This window comes from Protopterus annectens, chromosome 1.part1 (assembly GCF_019279795.1).
Source record: "Protopterus annectens isolate FY-2018-M chromosome 1.part1, PAN1.0, whole genome shotgun sequence".
Lineage (NCBI taxonomy): Eukaryota > Metazoa > Chordata > Ceratodontiformes > Protopteridae > Protopterus > Protopterus annectens.
Genome location: NC_056726.1, coordinates 3,688,880 through 3,712,725, shown reverse-complemented (window position 1 = coordinate 3,712,725; position 23,846 = coordinate 3,688,880). Strand labels below are relative to the sequence as shown.

The window sequence follows — 23,846 nt, the reverse complement described above, 5'->3', positions numbered from 1 at the left end:
ATAGCTCTGATAAATATAGACTTAAAGATGTTTTCAATAATTTTAGCACACAGGATACAGAAAGTAGCTCCAGTAATAATTGCACCTGAACAGCTAGGCTTTATGAGTCATAGACAAGTATGGGACAACACATTAACCATAGATGCCCTATCCCACCTATGTGTCAGGGACAAATACACTTTATCAGTGGATGCAACAAAAGCATTTGATAGAGTCAATCAAAAATTCCACCTCTTTATACTTTTTCAGTTTGGTTTCCCAAAAGAATACATAAAAATGATCAAAATGCTATACTGTAAAGCAACTACAACTCTTTATATAAACAAAAAAAACATCTAACCCAATACAAATTATTAATGGCACCCGACCAGGATGCCCACTCTCACCAAATCTGTTCAATTTCTATATAGAAACATTATTACTACTAATCACTCAGAGAACATATCATCACTTTATTTCAGTATCTAAACCCCAAATAAAATACACAGCTTTTGCAGATGATCTCAATATGTACTTCAGTATCCCAACACTGATTTAAATAAAATCTTATCGTCCATTGATACGTTTTCTCTAGTATCAAATTATGCAATCAATCCCAATGAGTCAATTATATTTCCAATCAACCCCCTGGGACATAAGGAATTTTATTTTCCAGAGACTAATGTTAAAGTACAATATACTCTGAAATACTTAGGTATAATTTTCAGCCATACACAATCAGGTATGTTCACTAATAACATAACTAAAACTTGGATAAATATAGTGGGTAACATTAACAAATGGGAAAAGCCTAAACTCTCTATGTTATCAAAAGCCTCAATTGTCAAAATGAACATACTGCTTAAGCTCCTATACCATTTAAATGCCACTTTCATGAAAATTCCAGTGACCTTTTTCAACAAGATAAAAGTTTGACTGGCAAAATTTATATGGTACCCAAAAAGTACAAGAATTAGGTATAATAAATTAATACCCCCAAAAGAAAAAGGATGTCTAAGCCTTCCTGATTTTCAACTGTACCATGAAATTATTAATGCTAGTCGCATCATGCAAATAGCTAACTACGACCCAATAGGTAATGAATAGTGCCCATTATGGATTAAATTAATCCACCAAAACATCTAAAATGAACCCAAAAATGATTCCCTTCATTAATCAAGAAACTCTCAAGACTACAAATATTCACCCAGTTTTTAATTAATAAATCTGAAATTTTCAAGAAATTACTGATATCAATAAATCTAAAAGACACTATTATTCTTCTACAACCAATTCATAACAACCCTGATAAGTCTCTTATTTACTGCTGTTATCATTAATGTAAATTCTTGTGGAGCTTTTCTCCCTGGGCCTCCACTGAAAACAGCTCACCATGACCCAGTGGACTCTCCCGGTCAACAAATGCAAATAGATAAATAAATAATAAATAAATAAAACTACCAAACTCTATAGTAAACCTGGATAAATACCCATTAATAAAAAAACTATACAGTATGGGACTTCTACCAACTACAAAACCTCTCATTGGAAAACATCAAGAACCTAATTACAGCAAGCAATAATTATAAGGTGATAATTAAACAAATCCTATACTTAGTACTATAACCAAAGATATCATTGTAAATGAGCTAGATATCAAACTAACGCAACAAATCCAAAAATTGCTTTTACACAAAAAAGAAAAATGATCTGAAATACATATAAATTAATAGTAAAAATTAAATATCAAAATACAATACTGTTTTCAAAGTTCTGGGAAGGAAAAGGTAGTATCAAATCAGACAATCAGAAGGAATTAGCTATTAGAAATACTATGAAACTGATGCCATATAAAAATTTAATTTACACCCAGATCATGAGCTTCAATAATGCATATCATACACCTGTACACCTTAACAAATTCAATCCAAGTCACCCTTATCATACACCTGTACTCCTTAACAAATTAAATCCATCTAAGTCACCTTATTGACCTTTTTGCCCTAATAAAGAGACTGACATCCTCCATATATTCTGGAGCTGCAAAACAGTTTACAAACTATGGTGCTCACTAAGACTTTAGAGAAATCGGGTTTTTCAAAATTCACTTTGTCCTGGCAGACAACAATACTGCATATATTCAAAAGTAAGAATAATAGTTTCTCCAAACACATCACAATAACACACCTTATTAAAATTTTATATAGCAAAAAACTGGTTGGACAGATCCAAACTACCCTGGTCAGAATACAAGAACATGGCCAAAAAACATATTTTGACTAAGAAGCTTTATACAAAAAGCCAAAAGAACCAAACATATTATCAGAACTACTGCAAAGCATCAATTGATATTTTATCATAAATGGCAAACAATGTTAATTACACATAGATAGTAAACACAACTCTGAGATGAGAGTACTAACACCACTAGCTAAGGTAACATCCTTGTACATATGTATATAGAGTATAGTAAAGTAGACTGTTAACACTAGGTAGGTTGGTGTTGTGCCTCCAGTCATACTCTCATTTGTAACCTGAATGTACTAGTGAACTGTTATAATATAACAGTGTTCTGACTATGACATAACATAGCATAGCTTCATAGTAATCCAAAGTGTAATCTTAGCTTGTTTATATTTCTGTAGTAGAAATGTGTAATACCTAGTTTAAATAACTTGCTAAATGTTAAGCACTATGTAACATTGACTGTTTCATATGTTTTATGACCTGTTATTTCTATTTTGCATTTTATATAAGAAAAATACTCAATAAAAAGATATTCAATAAAAAAACATACACAGTCCATTGTTTACACTCAACTTTCCATGTGTTTAAACTGTCCAAATTTTTGCAAAATGCCCAGATTTTTGCCTCATTTATTTGGTCTGTTCCTCATAAAGTCCATGGTTTTCAGAAAAATCATGGAGGATTGAAGTCACTGAATAGTAACATACATTTGAGTTTCAGAGTTTGTATCCTTCAGAGAAAATGCAGGTGAATACATCCTGTTATTCTAACTACTTCCTAAGTTTATTAGATGAAGGGATACTTTATTTGTATGGATAGTACGCTGGAACAAATTTTTTATTCTGCCACTGTCTTTGCTGGTCCGTACAGTCAGATTTTACTGCCTGGCTGGAGACCTCAACATAACAACATAAGCAGGGAATGCTTAAAATTTGTTAAGGTTGAGTTTTGCACCACTATAGCATGCAGTCACAGTCTTCCTTCATAGAGCAGAGCCTGTGGTCACTACATCTGACGTCGATATTGCAGGAGGTCTGCCACAAGGCTATACGCCTACAAGCTTACTGAGAATATTGTCATTGTTTAATAGCTTACATTCTCTATATGTGACCTTGATATGGCAGGAGCTCTGCCACAAGGCACTGCACCTACAAGCTTACTGAGAGTTTTGTCATTGTTTAATGTAAGCATATTTATAATGACAAAACTTGCTGTGTATTAACTTTAATCAGTTAAATACATGCCTGCTCTGTAATTGAAATTCCCTATGAAATAGTCTTTGCACTCTAAGGACCTCTTACTAAGTTAGGCACTTCCCCCATTTGCTTGACCAGCAGACTATACTGTATGCCCCCGTTATTTAGTCTTAGGAAATGACAACCTATTTTACTTGCATCTCTTTGTTAATTGCTTTGTTCTGGATATAAAGTGATTGCTTTCACTTATAAAGTGACCTGAGGGTAGGATGGGAGGTTGGCATAATGGTTAAGGTGTTTACCTTACAGACACAAGGTTCGATTCTCACGTGGGGTAATTGTCTAGGTTTAAAATGGCCCACAAGGGCAGTTAGCCTAATACTACTCTATCAACCTATGAACCTATAAGGAAGTATAGCACTGAAAAGTCTAAATTGGTTAGAAATGCCACATCAACTAACATATACATAACCTACCACCTATAAAATTATCCAGCATCCATCTGCCTGTCCAGCAGTAAAAAGCATTCTACCCAACTATGTTCCTAGTTGGTCACTGTGATTCAGTGACCAAAAAACCCTGTTTGTCTATAGACCCAGCAAATCTGCTGGGCACTGTCTGTATTTGTACAAGATTGCTAAGGCCTGTAACTCCTTACCTCTATCCATCAGATCTATACCCTCTATCCCATCTTTAAAAGTACCTTTTCATTCCTTATACCTCCTTGCTCTCTCTTTTTCCCTTACTTTCTTACTGCTAATTCTCTTTTATGATTTTTTTCTCTAAATATATTATAAGCTTGTTGTTCATCTCACTTCATCTTGCAATTCTTGTTTTGTATTAGACTAACTTACATTTAATTTCTTTACAAAATGGCTAAAATTTATCTAAATATTAAATGATGCTCATATACCTTGTATCAGTTCGCAACCAATGTTTTTATATTATGTCTAATTTCTAATAATTATTTGAACTGCAGACATTTTTGTTTTATTTTCGAAGATTGTATAATTATTGTTCTTAATATGCTTTGCAATAATTTTGAGCCTTTTTCCCCAGGCCTCCACTGAGGACTTTCCCTGTAATCAAATGTCAATAAATAAATTAATTAATTAATTAACTGATTTGTCATTTTCTGAATATCTGAGCGGAATCGCCACACTCCATGCACATGCTGAAAATAGATCTGTTACCACTTTTAACATTATGAGCTATAACAATATAATAACAGCTATGAATGAAACATTCTGCTATGATGTACATAGATTTAACTTCAGCATTTGACAGGGTCATACACAAAACACTGATCGATAAATTCCAACTTGGTATTGATTTACTCTTGATAAGATGGATAGCTGCATGGCTTATAAGTAGGACATGGCAAGTATCATACAGCAATTGGACAGGTGGAATCTTGATTACAGACAGGATGTCCTATACGGCTCTGGCCTAAGGCCCTTACTTGTTTAAATTGTATCTTTCACATCTAACTTTTCCTCTGAGGTGTTCTACTGTCTATATGCAGATGACCTGAAATTGAATAAACTGATTACATGTGTTACAGATAGGGCATGTCTGCAAAAGAACTTGACTAAATTGACCATTTGGACACCAGAGAATAATATGTTGATAAATACATCAGAAACTAAGCATATGAGATTTGGGGGACATCAACTGACAGGTGAATATTTAATACAGCACACAATAATTGAAACTCTAGATTCATTTAAGGACTTGGGTAAATGGCTAGATCCAACTTTGAGTTTTTTTCTAATAATATCAACCAATTGGTTAATGATAGTTATAGAACTATAGATTGTATAAAAAAGATGTATAAAGTCTAGGAAATTAGAAATGATAAAGTCATTATTTATTAATTACATTAGACCCAAACTTGAGTATGGAATGACAACATAAACCTTATAAGAACACAAGCATGGGTAAACTTGAAAGACTACAGTGGGAATATACCAAGAGCATCCGTGGATGTGAACATTTAAGTTATGAAGGACTAAAATATCTGAACTTGTACAGTGCCTCTTATAGATGTTTAAGAGGAGATCTTATTCAAGTATATAGTGTATTTAGAGACAACTGTCTCTGGGAATGCTTGAGATTATCAAAAATACTAGAGAATCATCAGACAACCCATGTAGAAGATTTTATAGGAATGAGAAGTGTACTAATTGGTTCTCTGAGAGACCAGTTGATGCCTGGAACAGACTATCAAACTACATTAAAGGAAGCACTAGTATATATATTAAGAACAGCCTAGATACTTATGGGAACAAGTGTTTTGGTATATTGGCAGGTTAGAAGGGCATTAATACCCATGCTTTTGAAATATTTGTGTGTATGTATATATTGGTATGTAGTGGATGGTCACCTTTAGTTGCATATTAAATAATGATGAACTGATACATTTACTTATTTGATATGGGACACAGTTTTTTCCCAAAGCATTTCAAGTTTATCTCAGGGCATTTTTGCTATTGGTACTTTACAGATTGTAGGGTATGGGAGACTAAAGTAAGGGAATAGAACAAGAGGTATTCTTCCTAAAGCTTGTTGATGTTTGGCAGCTGTCTATATATAAATTAAAAATGTAACTAGTCTTTCACTGGCATAGATCCATCTGCTGTTAATGTCACTGGGGTGTTAGGGACTGTCCAGATGTACCAACTTTGCACTAGTATGTCTCTGTAAAAGCTGTATTTGCTAGTTATGATGAGGGCAGCGGACTCAGACCATTCCAGTCCTTCCACCTCACCTGCCACTTTAAGCACAGTCCAGTATTGAACCAGGTAGCAGAGAATGCAGGCTTGTGCCATGTTCCATGCCAGCACACATTGGTTGGCTATCCTGATGTCTTAATGAAATGTGTATTCATAATTTTATCTAATACGTAAACAGGTTATTCAGTACTCTGCAGCTGAGGTGCTAATGGTTATAAACTCCACCATAATATCTTATTACCTGTCATATCTGTTTGGCAAATAACTGCAGAACTTTTTATTAACATGCTGTGAAAAAGCTCTTTAGTGAGCTTTTTGTCAGTTTTCTAGAATTTTCAGCTATGAATATTGCACACATCTTAATAAGCTGAATTGTCAACATACATTTTAAAAATGTTTCTTCTTGGGAGCAGTCCTTTTTGTGGCATGGAAAGTAAAGGAGAATGCTGCTATGTGAAAAACAGAACGGTTCACTACATTGTGTTTTGGCTTTGCTTGTTCTAGTAGCTTGATTACTCTTACTGGGAATGTTGCATGTTTGGGCCACTTATGTAAATGCCAAGCACTGTACTATTGATATCTGAGAATCATTTACAACCAGTGGAAGGGAGTACTTTTATTCAACATTCAGCATTATGGCTGTACTTACACTGTCTAGTCTTGTTCACTGGGTCTTTCTTGTACACTGGATCATAAAAAAAGTAGAAGCTGTTTTTGTGGGATGAGCAAGAGAAACATGGTAAAAGGGCACAAGTGTTGAACATGGGGATAGAAGAGTGACGGTACAATGACTGGCCCTAAACATTCAAAAACAAGCACGCTGACTGGCCACCCCAACCAGCTTACCTGTTGTAAATCCTATTATATACTAACGAAAAAAGGTCCGGTCTCATGAACTTTTTCCTTTAGTATATTCCCTGATTTTTTTTTTCTTGTCCAGAGGTAGTAATGGAGAAAGGAAGATCTCCGTTGCTTTAATCTCTTTATGTTAAACGTGTTTAACATAGCGAGATACTTAAAAAAGCAATGGAGATCTTCCTTTCTCTGTTGCTGCCTCTACACAACACTGATGTGCTGTGTAAGCATGGAAACACGACCCTTACGCATGTGCAGCACACCAGAAATGCCCCAGGATACCTGTAGAAGGGTAGCAAGGAGCCATTATACAATGACATTATTTAAGAAAAGTAAGTATTTTTTTCTTAAATAATGTCATTGTATAATAGAAATAACCCACGGCTGGGTGTGGGCAATGCTGGATTTACCAACGGTTGTCTTTGTTTGGTCATTTGGGCTTCACCCTCGTGACCAAAACACACCAACCATGGGTAAATCCAGCATTACCCACACCCATCCATGGGTTATTGCTTAAATAAACAATAATTGGTGTAATGAAATTGCATCCATTGCTAATATTTTTTTCAAAATCTCGCCTACATTTTAGATTATCAGAATAACTATCTGTACTAATAGCGGCCAATGATTGTGTCACACTTGTCTGCAAAGCAGTTTTGCCCTACTAATGTCAAATTCTATCCCTCTCTCCCTCTCTCTTTTCTACCAGGCTTTCACAGAGTATTCCATCCCTCTTTCAGAATTATGACAGCTTTGGTTGTAGAAGTTTCCTTTTGAACCTACTTCTTAAGTACATACTTTATTTAGCCTCTTTTGTTTTCTATTTTCTGTTGTTGCATTTAACAAGAAGTACATTTCACAAAATGTAATTCCTTGTATTCTCCTCTTGAACAGCTGATGCGATAAACAATGCAGCAGGCTTCGGCTTCAATGGTTATGACAAACATGGACAAGCACAATGGGACCTGATATCCAACCTGAGAATTTTAAAGATAGAGGTAAGTAAACATGCTCCACTGATAGTGTATATTTCAAAAGAACAATAATTATACAGCGCATAACAGAAAACAGTGTCATCTTATAGTTAACCTTCGTGGATTAATAAAATGTTGCTATAATTAGCTTGCTTATCCCACTGTTAAATGAAGTTAATAGTAACTGATATTTTGCAGCTCTTAAACACAGGAGGTGGGTGCAAACAAATGTAGAAGTAGTGCAGACAGAATGAGAACTGTGAGCAGTTAATCTGCTCACTTTGCAGGACTGGCAGTTTTATGGTGTTATATTTCTGTCAACAGCTATCAGAAAACTGATAATGTATAGCAAGTGTTCTTCAAGGACTGTATAAAGAAGAGGAGACAATAAAAATATTTTATGTAGAGCATGATTTATTGTTGATAATCCAGTAACTTCTATTTCAAGAGCCAGTGTTTTGTTTGTCGGAATAGTCAAAGACAGACTGTATTTAATATTTGAACTTGGTGTCACCTACTTTGTGGCCTAACCTCTAAATCGGAATGCACCCACAGTGCATTTATGCTGACAGTATAATATACTGGTTGTTCCAAGCTTTTTTTGACTTTAGTTCATCTAAATTGAGTCTGGCTCCAGCATCCTGCATCCTTGTGTTATTGACCTGTTCGATATTTAAATTTCCCTCATTCCTCCCTAGTAGATCAACAGCCATGGATATGCATTTCTCAACTCTCTTTGTGGTTAGTCTGGTTGAGATGGGTATTCTGAAGCATTGGAGCAATTGCCTCATGTGCACTGACAACCCACTTATTAAAAAAACACGATGTGTAAATACATTTTAATGTTGGAGGCAAAACTCTGTCATACAACCAAAACTAATCCTATACAGGTTGTCAGTGACACTTGCACCAAACCTGCTGCACAGGGTAATGACCCTGCACATAAAACTACTTATGCTGAGGCATTTACAGGTAACCTTCCTAAAACATTAAAACCTCCTCCACAGCACAATCAAAAAAATCAGCCATCACATAAACACTCTGTTAAAACACCACACATAGCTAAACATAGTAACACTGTATCCATGCCTCTACTGTTAAGCCCTTAAGGCAAACAAATGCACAGCCAGATTTCCTGGTTATTGGTGATTCTGTAGTGAGACACACCGATGTCCCCCTCACCTGAGTGAGTAAGGAGAAAGTCATGGTTAGCTGCCGTGGCTAGGATCTGTCAAGTCAGACAGGCACTCAGGTCGTTAAACCACAGGTACCAGTATGATTCTGTCATAGTCCATGTGGGTGTTAATGACCTGAGACTTACCTTTGGCTACATGAAGTGAGACATGATCGAGCTTGCTGATTATGTGTCTCAGGAAGGTATGATCCTAGCACTGAGCAGCATACCACCTTCTCCAAGGATGATACCATATTACCAACAGAAAATTATTGATTTTTAACAATTGACTTAGCTTCTGGTGTCAGTCTGGTGGGGGTTACAATATCTAACAGTGTGGGAGGACATGGTTGACAGACCACACTGCTTTGCCAAGGATGGTCTGCACTTTTCCCCTCTAGGCTTTCGGATATTGATAAAGAACTATTCCAGATCCATATTGCTTTTTTTAGGCAATGCCAAACTGATCAACCTCCTGACTTAACTAAACCTTTGAAGGAATATCTGAAGATGGTACTGCTCAATGCTAGAACTCTTAACAAGAAACTCCACTCCCTGCAAGCCTTCCTCTCCCTGGAGAGTGTAGATATCTGTGTAGTAACAGAAACATGGTTTAAAGTCATTGAGAGTACCCCAGCAGTGCAAGGTTATAATGCCTTTCACATCTTTAGACCAGCTGCTGCACAGGAGGGAACTAAAGGTGGAGGAGTCCCAGTCTAGATTAAAAACAATCTTACATCCAAACTAGTTAACAAGTTTATCACCCACTGGCACTCATATAGTTGCAACTCACCATAAACAGGGTTTCTTACCATATCCTCGCACCCTATAGGTCTCCCTCCATGTCCTAGGAAACCCATACTACTTATCTCAATGTACTACAGCTGCTTACCATTCAACCCAATACGATCTTCATGGGGGATGCCAACTGCCACTCTGTAGATTGGAAATCCCACATCACTTCTAATACACAAGCCCAGCGATTCCTAAATTTCATTAATATCAACATCCTGTAACAGTTGAGCCCATTCTCCTACCAGGGGTACAAACATCCTTGACCTTGTACTCACAGACATGGAGGAGCAATGTTCCTCACCCAATGTATTGCCCTTGCTCATCAGATCTGGCCATAAGGCAGTATTGTTTGAAATAAAAATTAAATCCAGAGACTCAGAGAAACCAAAAAACTATTCCAAAGCTAACCTTGCTCTCATATGCGACACCTTGGTTAAATTCCAAGTTTCCCCAAACCTAATAAACACAATAGCATATGCTGAGCTGTTTACAAAATCCCTGTACAGACATACTGATAGCTGTACAGAGCGAGCTGTGCCCATTCATATTAAGAATAAGACATGCTCAAAAGACAAGCCACCCTGGTGGAATCAAAATATCATTTGGTTATACAACAAAAGAAAAACAAATCTTAGCCAAGCATAGGAAAAACAAAGCCCAACATACTAACACCCCCCCCCCCGACCAGTCTAAACAGGCAGCTATGAGGATCAACTAACACTTCAAAGGCTAAATTTGAAGAAAAAATAGCTTCTTCGGTAAAGGACCACCACAAAGCTTTTTGCAGATATGTTTGGAATAACATCAATGGAAATACACAATAATGTGCAGAACTTATTGTAAACGGCACTACCCATACTGAACCAGAGGCCATTGACAACCTTTTGGCTGACAGGTTCAACTCAAATTCACCTCAGATAGTCTAAAGGAAATACCACATACCACAATCCCCCACAACCGTTATTAAAGAACAGGTTTTGAATGCACTTTCCAAGGCCAAAAATACTGTATCAATTGGCCCTGACAGCATCCCAGGATGCGTACTAAATAGCATAAAACATGACCTGTCTGATTCACTTGAATCACTTTTCAAATGGAGCCTATAGTCAGGTTTTGTGCCTAAGAAATGGAAGATAGCTATAGTCATTTCCTTGCACAAACAGATCTAACCACTGATTCAGATAACTACAGGCCTATGAGTCTGACCAGCCTCATATGTAAGGCCATGGAAAGAATCATCATGGACATGATAAATGAGGGCATGGATAACCTGCAAACACTGGACCCATCACAGTTTGGCTTTTTTAAAGGAAGGTCATGCCTATTAAATCTGGGGAACATCTTAGAGCATGTCACTGAAGCAGCGGATGAGGACAAGACTGTGCACACTGCTTACTCGACCTGGCTAAGTCTTTTGATACAATAATCCACTCAGGCGTTATAGACAAGCTCACTAAATTAGGTATAAACCCTTTTATCATCCACTGGATAGCCAACTGGCTCACTAATAGGACCCAGGAGATCAAAATACATAAGGCCACCTCTACCAAGAAGCCAGTCAGTAATTCAGTCCCCCTGGGCTCAGTACTGGGCCTGCTCCTTTTTGGCATCTATTTTTCTGAAGTGGAAGCAAATGCTGAAGATTTATGGCTGACTAAGTCTGCAGATGATTGCAAAATGGGGGTTATCATCGACTCTCCTGCAGACTAACAAATGGTGCCATAGCCATGGTCTTAAACTCAATGCTAAGAAATGCATAATTGTACCCTTTGGGAAGTCAACCTTCCCGGCTAATTACCATGTTGATAATATGCCCCTAAGAGTCAACCCAGTGGTCAGGGATATGGGTATGCACATAGACAGTACAGGTTCATAGGTGTTTACTAGGCTAACAAATACAAGGGCCTTTTCAAGCCTAGCCATGCATCCCAAATCTCTGACAAGTTCTGGTATCCTTGATAAGTGTAAGCAGGGGCTTGGGAAGTGAAACATTTACAAGAAAGGGCCTGGGAAGTGAAGCATTTACAGGCTGCCTGTGTCCATTAGAGACATAGGTGCCAAGTCAGGAATGAATTTCCTGTTCCCCATCCAATTGTCCAAGTTACACTTAAATCGGGTTGGGGTGGAACTCTGCTTCACATGGCAGGGAACCTGTTCTGGAGAAGGTAGTCTCTGGGATAGATACCTGTGACTCCAGCGGGTCCTATTTATATCACAGGCAAGGTTTAAATCTTTAGAATGGGTAATTCTGGTGCTGTTTGTTTTGCAGATATGTAGGATGCCCACTGAGTGGGATCTGACAATGTCTTGTATGCCAGCTTAGATCTCTTCTCAACAGCCTCTTAGAGACAGAATATTGGGATATGGCTTTGAGGTGATCTGCATAGGACATGTTATTAATGCCCTGCATTCTTTTAGTGATAAACCTCTGGGGGCATTCCAGTTGCTGGATATGTCTGGTTAAGCACATACCAAAGGGGGCAGTGTACACAATGATATTGATAAAGAACTATTCCAGACTGATGAATGCCAAATACAGTGGAACAATGACTTCCTTGGACTTAGATGTCATACCTCTGTTTATAAGTTGCACAACATAGAATGATTTTCTCACTTCTGTAGACACATGATGGTCAAAGGCTAGATTACTGTCTGTGTGTGTCCCCAGGTCTCTGACTACTGGATCAGTTCTTAGGGGCGTGTTGTCAATATTATAAGTTATCGGGTGGATGACTTCCCAAAGGATACTATTTCACATTTCTTGGCATTTAGTTTTAGTCTGTGGCTCTGGCACCAGTTTTTGCTTTTGTCAGCCCTACCTAGAGAACATTTGTGTCAGTGGACAATTCAATGATAGCTCCTAATTTGCAATCATCTGCAAATTTAGTCAGCCAGAGGCTATTGATATTGGCCTTGACTTCAGAGAGGTAAATGCCAAAAAAGAGCACCAGGACTGATCTCTACGGAACTCCACTTGTGACTGGGATCTTTGTAGAGGTGGACTCCCCAATTCTAACTTCCTATGTCCTGTCTGTGAGCCAGCTGGCCATCCACTGGGTTACATAATGGTTTATTCCTAACCTTTCAAGTTTATGAAGAAGGGTATCTGCCTGCGCTCAGTCCTTTGGTCTTAGGGAGTAAAGATGCCCTAGTGACCCTTGTCACTGTCGACCAACTAATGAAAACTGGACAGTACTCGCAGGTAGGAGGATGTATATGGTTAGTTGGCTCCTTGAGTTAGTCGGGAACCTCTTCCTCTCTAAATTCTTGACGGTTATGCTGAAACAGAGAGATCCTGTGAAGATAGACCTCATGAGGGTAAATCAAAAAGTCAAACCTGTTCAACTCAGCCATTGGTACTTTACAATGCAATTATTAGAATTAAATAAAATAGACCACAGTCCTCAATCCTTTTCAGTCTTTATTAGCAAATGAGCACTGCTTAGATAACTGAAGAAAGGTGGTTACAGCTCTGAATTTATTATAAAAAATGTAGGCGTGTATCATGTATGGACCTCCCACTGAGCAGAGGGGCTGGATAAGAGAAGAGTAAAACTTTTATAGAGGATGCCTGTGATGTCGTGGGAGGCCTGTCCTGGTGTGCACGTGGGTGGAGTAACAGAGAGGTGTCTGATGATGCCTGATTTGTTTTCAGGTGAAAGCACTAAGTGGTTCATGCTACAATATATTTTATTTTATTTTATTTTGTCACTTGAATAAAAAGTTTTTTTTAGCCTGTTCGTATTTGCGCTGGAGTTTTTAACTGGCCATTACTTGGAGCTGCATTGGACTAATTTATTGGTTTGCTCTTGTTTTTTAACAGAGAGGTGTGTTTTGGTTTTAACATTCTTTTCAATTAATCATATTAGGTTGCCATGTATTGTTACATCTCCATAAAAATGTCGTATGATTTTTACATATTTAATTAAATCCATGGCAGTCAGATATTAAATGTGAGCATACCTAAGATGTGCTGCACTTTCGGGATCCCTACAAATTTAAAATTAAAAGTTCATCTTGTGATCCAAAACAATGTGGGTGTAATTCCTGTACCTGCTAAAGGGATCCGTTCTGAAGTGGTATTATAGTGAATGGTAGGGACTGTGTGGATGAGTGATCATGATAGGGACCAGGGGGCTGAGTGGAAAGATTATCCACCCTGGCGGACCTGCTGAAAGGACTGCCTTTCCGGGTGAGGAACTAAGTTCCAGCGGAGTACCAGTGATTACTCCTCAAAATAAAACCTCCAAGCCCTATCAAACCATTGCTATTTAGGAACTTAAATTCAAAAAAGTTAATTAAGAATGAATAACGAAAAACAAATATAATAATAAAAACTGAGAATCAAGTGGTGCGAGGCAAAGGAAAGTGCAAAGGAGACCTCCTGGATTTGTTATAGGATTTCTTCTTGTGACTCCACTTAGTTATTAAAAGGGGAATGGGTGACAAGGGAGCTTTAGCTGCTGCTTAAAATTCTAATCTTTAAGGACCGTTGTGTCTAGAGTACTGTAAGGGGCCTGCTAAGGTTGCCTGGTATTAAAGAACAAACGATGAGCTATCTGCATGGTCCCTGGAGCAGTGGTTGTGCTGCGTTTTACTGCTTAAAAGGAGTGCTGGATCTAAAGCTGTGTTAAAATCTGCCTTCATGTCATAGGGAATAGAGGCCTTCCAATGCCATTGGCCATGAAAGTGAATACATTAGCAGCCAGCTATAGGAGTCTCATTTTAAAGCATACAATAACTTACAGTCTGGTTAAACAACCTTGGAGGGAAAAATAATAATCAAAAACTGCCTAGCTAGTTGTTGGACATAGCGACTAGGGGTGGGCATTGAAACAAGCCTAAGCTGATGGTAGAATTAAGGAATAGAGAGCTAGTGGGGTTGAATATAAAAATTTAAATGATTTACACTGCATGCTGGGTCTGTCAGCTGGAGGAACAAAGAGTTGCCCACATGGTCTAGGGATTTGAGGGTGTCACCTAGAGTGAACGGGTGCCCACCCTATGAAGGAGGTGGGTTTCTAATGTGGTGAATCTAGAAAGCAAATGGTTTTTGAAAAAATACACATTTATAAAATAAAAATATATGTCTAGGGAGTCTGGATCTTAATAATGGTGTTATGGAGTGATTACACAGATTCTGCTGTGGTCTGAATGAGAGGATAGAATGGGGAGTCAGAATGAGGAGGGCCTGAGGCTTCCAACCTTAGCTGGCAAGTGAAGCCTTTTGGTTATTGTCCAAGGAAGTGAGCCTCATTCCACCTTAAATATGGGGGGCCACGAGGAGGAAGTTGGCCATTCACTTTGAGTAGCATGTCGAGACAAGTTGACAAAACCAGGCCGTCAGTCACTGTTACCTTTATCATAAGAGTAAAACTGGGGAAACACACTGAGAGTGGAAAAGATCTCTCCTGGAGCATCTCCACATTGAATGTTGGCCCCATGTAGTGAAAGGTTCCTGCTGAGAAAATAATTCAAAATAATACCAGAATATTCGGAAACTAGGTTGGTGGGGTCTACGTGTTCAAAGAAAACCAAGTGGACAGGGGGAGTCTTACCCAGAAAGCTGTTGCTAGGAAGAAAAGGTATACACCTAAAACTGCAATATAATATGACTAGGGAGTTTGGCAAAATAGATAAAAGAAACATAAAGTCAATGACAGAGAAAATAAAATAATGAAACCCCATGGGAGGCCAAGCTGGGTGGGCCTAAGGTGAGTGGGTGGAAGGGGAGGGAGAGGGAGAAATGAGTTTACATCAGTACCTCGCCAGTGAACCCTTGGATTACCCCATATGTGGTTAGCTAAGTGTCCTACTGAGTTACCTGTTTGGCTGTGAGATGCCCTTTCACTTAGAGTGGCTTACAGGTGGCCTACAGGCGGTCATCTGGCAAGAGGCAGTAAAGTCTAGACGGGAACACCTTAAGTTTGTCAACAATGTCCAAGTCAAGTATGGTGTCAAATGCCTTGGCCAGGTCAAAATAGGCAGTGTGATCCATTTTTGCCCTCGTTCATTGCTTTGGTGACCTTTTCAAAGAAGTCTAAGTTGAGTAGACATGACCTGTCCTTGATAAAACCAAATTAGGTTGGATCCAGTGTCTGGACATTTCCTATGTCATTAATGATTATTTCCATGATAATTCTTTCCATGGCTTTGCATACGAGACCAGTGAGACTTATCAGTCTGTACTTTTCAGAGTGTGTATATGGCCCACCTTTGTGCAGAGAGATGACTGTTGCTGTTCTCCATTCGTGAGGTATGAAGCCTGTTTGGAGGCTACAGTTAAATAACAATTCCAGAGGGCCTGATAGATCTGATAGATCATGTTTCATGCTATTTAGAAGGCAGGATATTGCCTGGACCCATTGATGCAGTTTTCATGGCCTTAGAGATAGAGTATTAAGAACCTGTTCCCTAGTGGTAGGGGGAGTTATATTTAATGGTATTTCCTGAGAAAATATTGATGGGGAGAGAAAGGTAAAGTTGGAGCTGAATTTGTTGGCCAGTAGGTTTGCTATATCTTCTGGCTTAGTATAGGTGGATCCATTTACAATGAACTCTGCACACAATTGTGTATTGCCTTTCAGGTTGTTGACATAGCTAAAGAATGTCTTGTGGTTGTCCTCAGTTTAGGACAAATTTACCTCAAATCTAGGTTTGGTAGACTTTATTTATCCTCTGAGTTGTTTGTTTAGTTTGAGAGTGCTTTTATCCTGCTAGGTGCAGCACCTCCTAAGTTTTGCCATGATTTTGTTATACAGCCTATTGACGTTGTGATTCCACAGGGTAGCTTGTTTTTTGAGTTAGTTCTGTACTTCTTTTTGTTGAGTACAGCTGCCCCTATGCAGCTATTAACATGATTGTATAGAATTTCTGTGAATGGGTTTGTGTAGGCAGTAATGTTCTCAAAGTTTATGGGGTCTTGAAATTTTTCCAGGTTATGCCTTAATAGTAGGAAGCTAGTTTAGAGTAGTTTTTAAATATTCTAGAGTTAGCTGGGGTTCCAAGTGTTCTTTTTAATTCAAAGAAGAACATTTTGTGGTCTGACTTTACCAGAGAAAACATTACACTGGGGGCGTGCAGCACTATCCCATGTTATTGAGGACCAGATCCAATACAGTTGCACCCCTTGTTGGTGTATTGACAATCTGTTTCAGGGAGTTTGTTTACAAAATCCAGGAATCTCTGTGCCTGTACATTTGGTGTCATATGTGATTCCAAGTTAATAATGGGGTAATTGAAGTCACCTATGCATATAGTATTGGCTTGGATGGTGAGTATTTCCAATAAGTTTAAATACATGGTATGGGTTTCTTAGGTCATAGAGGGAGACCTATAGCTTGCAAGGAAGTCCTATCTGGTTTTGCCTATGGTGATTTGAACGTGGAGAAGCTCAAGTGCATTGTCCTTTGTGACCATCCTTGAGGTATATTTATTTTTGATATAAATCGGGACGCCTCCACCTTTAAAATGTGTGGAAGGCATTATAATCTTGCAGTGTCGGTGTGCCTTCCTCCACTTTAAACCATGTTTCAGTGACTGCACAGACATCAGCATTTTCTAGGGAAAAGAGAACTTCTTTGGAGTATCGTTTTTTTGTTTAGACTCCTAGCATTGAGCAGTAACAGCTTTAGATTGTCTTGGTTTTCATTTACTATGTCAGAAGTACTTTCAGTTTGGCATTACCTAAAAAAGGCACTGTGGGGGATGACAGTGTTTTAGCTAATATTTGAAAGCCTAGAGGGGAGATGAGTAGCCTTACCATTGACCACTATGTGGCCACAGTGGTGAGGAAATCTATTTATACTGCACAACTTAAGTAAGGGCATGGCATCTAGATTCAAAGAGGTCATTATCCCACTGTACTCAGCCATTATCAGACCAATCATAGAGTACAATTCTCCTTCAGTATGTACATGACCAGGCATATGCAACAACTAGAGTGACCTCAGAGATTCCTTACAAAAAGAATGCAAGGCATAATAAGCCTGCCTTACACAGACTGCCTTCATGTCCCTTCCCTATACTCAGTCTCCTATAGATTGCTTAGGGGTGATCTGTGCCTGGCCTGCTAAGCATCTGAAAACCTCACACTTACGAATCTCATGCATATTCGTAAATCAAACAGTACCAGAAATACAAGGTCTAAGGACCTGAATTTTGTCTGTGACTTAAACAACACGCTGGAGAGAGGGTTATGTGTCCCAGAGGCTGCCCCTCCTATGGAACAGTCTTCCCATCCATGTGAGGCTGAGTTCATCTATTACCCAGTTTAAGCACAACCTAGATCAGTGGATAGGGAATAAGAAATTTACACCAGGCCTGGCACCCGTACCCCTTATGGACAGAGGTAGCTTATAAATGCCTGGCCCTCAATGTCCTATTTGGATACAGGACATCATTATTCTTTCAAGAAAACTTGGCTAGGGTTAGAAAGGCCCCCCATATCATTAGCCTAGTAACAATCTATGTGTTATGGAATACAGAGAAAGCTGCCTCCTCCAGTCAAAGGCTATACTGTGACTGAAAGTTGTGTACATGATTTATTTATTATTGTTTAATCCAGTTGTGTAAAAATGAACAGTATTTTGTATCATTTTATTATGACACATAGTAATAAGGAGTAGATGCAGTTATATTTTAGATTTTTTTTTAATTGTTGCATTTAGTAGAGTGTCTGTGCTTTTAGAATGCAATAGCACATTGCAATGTTACTGATAGAGTTGTACAGATTTTATCATATTTCATTAGCTGCCATAGCTTAGTTATAAGAATCGGATAATATGAATTTCCTTTAATTAAGTTTAGTTATCTAAGTATTTTAATAAATACAGTTTTCGGCATTCTGTATAGTTGTGCTGTAGTCACTCACAGATGTCATTATCAGTTTGAAGTATATCAATATTTAAACACTTAAAATTGTATATGTTTGATCCAAACCATTTAAGAACAGAATGGGATGGAGATAATTTAAAGGCATGAGATGGGTTAGGTGCTCAAGCTGAGGACACCAATATGGTAAAAAGCCCTGTGATGGGTGTGGTGTTTCGCAGCTTGCAAAAGGTTTATAAAACTGGAATACGAAGTACGATGTTTAAGAAAATGCTTTCTGAGCTTGGGAGAGGTATCATGAGTATTACAGAGTGGTGGACAAAATCATAACAAAACCTGGGCAAATGTCTTAGAGAAAGAGAAGAAAAGCCTTGTGACACAGAGATAAAGCCCTGGCTGTGACTCAGATGACGTTTCTTCAACTAGCGGCACAGGTGTTGGCGGGAACCAGGTGGTGGACCACAGGGGTGACACCAACTTACCCATCCTGAAGGGAGGGAGGCTACCTTGGCTCATTTTAGTGGCAGCATTAAGAACCTGGTAAGCTCCATGCTGCAAGCAGTGTACTATATGGGCAAGATGTTGCAAATATTTGGAAACTCCCATGTGTCTGCTAAAGGCAGCCAGTGCCAAATTTGCAAGCCTGCCACACAGCTCAGGGAGTTAGGATATAGTCCCCAGCAGCACTATAATGCTGTGCCAGCATCCTCGATTTCCTCACCGCCCATAGACTTGGGTGGGACTGTAAGACACAGGAACAGGGAGGGGAGCTACTGGCAGCTGAAGATCAGTTGTGAGGAGTAAGTGGCGAAAATAAAACAGGAAGAGAAGTAGTAGAAGAAATGGCTTAATAGAGACGTTAAATGAAGGAGAGTAGTACAGGCTGAAAAGTAAGAAGAAAACGTGAAGTAAATCACTCCAAACATTGAAAGGGAGGAAAATAATACAGAAGTCAAAAAATGACCCAAGACAAAGGTAAGAATTGGTGGAGACAAAAATATGGGGGTGGGAGGATGACATAATGGTTATGGTGTTTACCTTAAAGACACAAGGTGCAGGGTTTGATTCTCACATGGCATAACTGGCTAGGCTTCAAATGGCCCAAAAGGGCAGTTAACCTAGTACTAACCTATGAACCTATAGATATATATATATATATATATATATATATATATATATATATATATAGACAGATTTGAGATCAAAGTTCGAGACTCAGTCAGAACTACAAGAAAAATATGTATTCCAACAGTGAGTGAAAACAACTAATGATTTGCTATAACTACTTTAAGGAGAGATTTAAACTGATGTTCGATAGTTGGCTGTCATCCTACAAGAAGAGTACAAAGCCAAAGAAGCTGAGACATTTCTAAGAGTTAATATTATACAACAGAGAGTGCCTTCCATTCTTGTTGGTACATGGATTATTATTCATCTTAGAAGTATTATCCCGGTCTTTAGGGAGACCATTTTATCAGCAAGTGATTTTTGAGTTCACATATTTTCTGGCTGTTTTATAAACAATTTCACCAGTTTTGATTTATAATAGGCATTTTGTGTGTGCTAATGTAAAGTTTTAAACAATATCTTTTAATGTGTATTGGTTTTATGCAGTTAATAATTTTATTGTAATTGTTTGATATTTTAAAATCTATAGATTTCATTTATTTAACTTTTTTAATTTATGTGTTATGGGGTACATTGTGTTAGGTGAGATTATTCTGTGCTGGCATTTCGCCCCTGTATTTTTCTAACCCGTGACCCAAATCACACATTTCATGTGTTTGAGCAGTTGCATATCCTACATGTACATTGAGTGGGACAAGGTTGTCACCCCCTTTGGCCTCCCTGTAGAATGTGGTGGACATATTTTTCATAGAGTTATAAGATGCTCTCTGGGGTGAAACATCTCAGATGATGTTGCTTTGCTAATCTCCAAGAGGAATCTAGAGAGCCTGCCTATCATCAAAGAGTCATAGCTGGAATCAGTGCCCCATTGTTCCCGTATAGCAGAGCCAGGACCATTGCCCGTTTGTTCCCATGGAGAACACTCTGCACTATTCTGAGGTCTACTTGCCGGATTATCTCAGATTTGCTACAGATGAGGGACCTTGTTTTCATAATGGAGACATGGTTTGATAAGCACTTTGAGCTGTACTTTTCAGCAACTGTGCTCCTGATTATCCCTAGTCAGTAGTTCCCCTAAAATGATGGTGGGGCTGCCTGGCTGTTTACAGTGTGGGGTACAGCTGATGCAGATTCATAGTATAGGCAACAGCCTCTCAGTGTGTGCTGTGGGCATAGAAACACATTGTAGCTTTATCCTTATTTACTGTCTGATTGGTACTATGTAAGGATTTCTTCAGGAACTCATTGATTTCCTCCTAATGATGATGATGATGGTGGTGTACTCTACTTTGTTAGTTATGAAAGATTTTATGGAGACTTATAGGAAGGGCAGGGTGGATGAAGATGCTGTCTCAGGCACCAGGCTGCAGAGGGGTGCCACTCCTACTAGCAGAAAAATGTATATTTTTATTGTAACTTTTATTTTCTCATGCATCCCTTGGACATTCTTGAGAACAGAGACGCAATCCTCAGACTACCCTAGCTTGTCGCCTAGCAACATTATGAAATGAAGGAGAACGTTGCTAGGTTAATGAGCTAGGATGTTGTGAGGGCAGGGATTGCCATCTTTATGAAACTCTCATTCACATCATTGTTTCCTCTTAGTTGCATGCACGTGTGGCCACACACTTGCTGTTGAGACCTCTGAGCATGTCTGTTGTGTTGTTGAGCATTGACACCTGTATGCTAAAGCAGGCAAGTGAAACTGAGTTGTCGTCTTGTCCATGGGGTCTTACAGTTATCATCTTACCTCTAAGAAGAAAGAATTATAATTAAGCATTTAGCACGTCATATATAATAAGGTGCTATGATGCTCTGTGATTAGTAATGCTGGAAGTGCAGTGAACTAGATTTGCTGCATACTGAGGCAAAAGCATCTAACTATGAAGCTTGGCTCCTGCTTGGTTTCGTTTCATTAGGTACTTCAGTCCTATTTGATTTTCATATTCACATTACATAAGCAGTCGGTACAATAGAATATGAGGTGTAACAAGTGCAGACACGATGTTGATGCATTTTACTGTTAGCATCACAGAGCATTTTAAGCAAGCTGATCAGATTGTGCTCAACTATTTGTTTACAGTGAAAAAAATATTTTTCAGAAACACAGGCTTGTATCACGTCATCTTTGTGACACGACTGAAGTGGGATACAACCCCGTCAGTTTACACTTAGTTTTGCTACAGTTCTTCTTTTAGGTGCATTATTTTATTTGAAAGGATGATTCCATATGCACACATGTTGCTTATGTTATACACAGACATGCCCACATTAATATATAGACTACATAGAATTATTACCTTATTATCCAGCTTATCCATCTGCATTGTATGACCTGTGTGGTTGTGTGTTTACAATGTGAAAAAAATGTAGCAGTTATGTTGGTCAGCAGCCAGTATTTAAACCGTAATGTGCAAGATTAATGACCAAGCAACAACAAAAACACTGGGAATTAGTTAATTTGTAACATCATTGTGACCTGAAATAGTTGCAGTGTCTTACAAGACAAAAGATTAAGTAAAACATGATGTTATGTGATCCTATCTCGCCTACATTCTTTACTGATGGGTTCGGTGCCGATCCTCGGCTCCGACTCGGCACACTATACTATAGAGCGAAGTCTCTTATTGGCTGAGCTATTCTACATCCCAGGATGCACCACCACAGCTTCGCCAGATCTCGTTTGCCACTTTACAGCAAAAGACGTGGTCTCGGACTTGGCTGAGCTAAGTGTCTATTTTCTTCACAGATTTCTGTCAGAAATTTTTGATTAACATACCCAAAAGCTGTTTTAACAGCTATTGTTGTTGTGTGACTGGTTTTGAACAAAGTTTTGTGGTAAATTGATCTTTTATTTGAGGGAAAGGTTCCCGTTTTAGTTAGAGGGGCCTTGCCCTCACGCGTGAGATATATATTTTTTGTTAGTGAGTATTGTTGAGTGTTATAGTTGGAATAGTAATCCCTTTTTTTATTAGAGGGATCTTGTCCTTGTTTGTTCTTCTTTGACAGTTTAGAAAGTTTTCCCTTTTTGGTGTACTGTTTAGAACTGAATATGTTGAAAGAGCACAGACCTTCTGGGTTCAAGAAGTGCTCTAAATGCAGCTACAAAATGTCCATAACGGATGATCACTCTTTATGCGTGTATTGTTTAGGCCCTATACACCTTCAGGAGTCATGCAGCGTTTGTCACGCTTTTTCCTCCCGGGTCCTCCAAGAGAGGAAAAACAAATTGATATTAAAAGGGCTTATTAAACCTACTTTTGAGGAGGCTTTATCTTCTTCCTCTTCTCCATCGAAGAAAAAGAAATCGTCGGCTCCGACCAGCCCATCGGAACCGGCCACAAAGAAATCTCGGCAGGCTTCTCCATCGGCTCCACGGACTTCGGAGCCGAGGGTGGAACGGTCTGCCTTGATGCCTCCAGCCTCGACTCCTCTGGCTTCAGAGCCGGCGGCTGGGGCTTCGAGAGGCGGGTCACCTTCATCGGCTCCACTGATTTCGGAGCCGATGAGAGTTGCCCGCTCAGACTCTTCCCCTTCGGCGCCGAAGTCCACTTTGGCTCCGAGGGAAATTACTATGGTTGTGGAGTCTCCCTCAGCACCGATATTCATTGAGACGATTCGGAGCCGGTCCCCCAGTCCTTCGGAACCGGTGGAGAAGTCGACTCAAACTCGTTCGATCTCTTCTCGGTCTTCGAGAATGTCGGATTCGGACATAGACAGGGTACTTCAAAGGCTGTTTCAGTCTCCAGTCTTCCAAAAGTTGGTCTCGGCTCCAGCCCAGTCGGCTCCGGAGCCGGTTGCCCACCCTGTTGTCTTGGTTCCTCCTCCAACAGCCTCGGCACCATTGGAGTCGGTGCTGGTGGAGCCGGTGGAGGTTTTCGGGTCGGCTCCGACCGTTACTCCAACCCCGCCCTTCGGGTCGGAGTTCGGT

The 23,846-nt window shown here is 39.1% G+C and overlaps 1 protein-coding gene across 1 annotated transcript in view; it reads left to right on the top strand.

Moving 5' to 3' along the window:
* The window catches only part of MBOAT2 (membrane bound O-acyltransferase domain containing 2), a 2,181,512-nt gene that overhangs the window by 1,885,800 nt on the left and 271,866 nt on the right, over window positions 1-23,846 (top strand). The window contains exon 9 of the mRNA XM_044073271.1: window positions 7,907-8,010. Coding sequence (XP_043929206.1) covers window positions 7,907-8,010 — 104 coding nt within the window. The remainder of the gene's footprint in view (window positions 1-7,906; window positions 8,011-23,846) is intronic.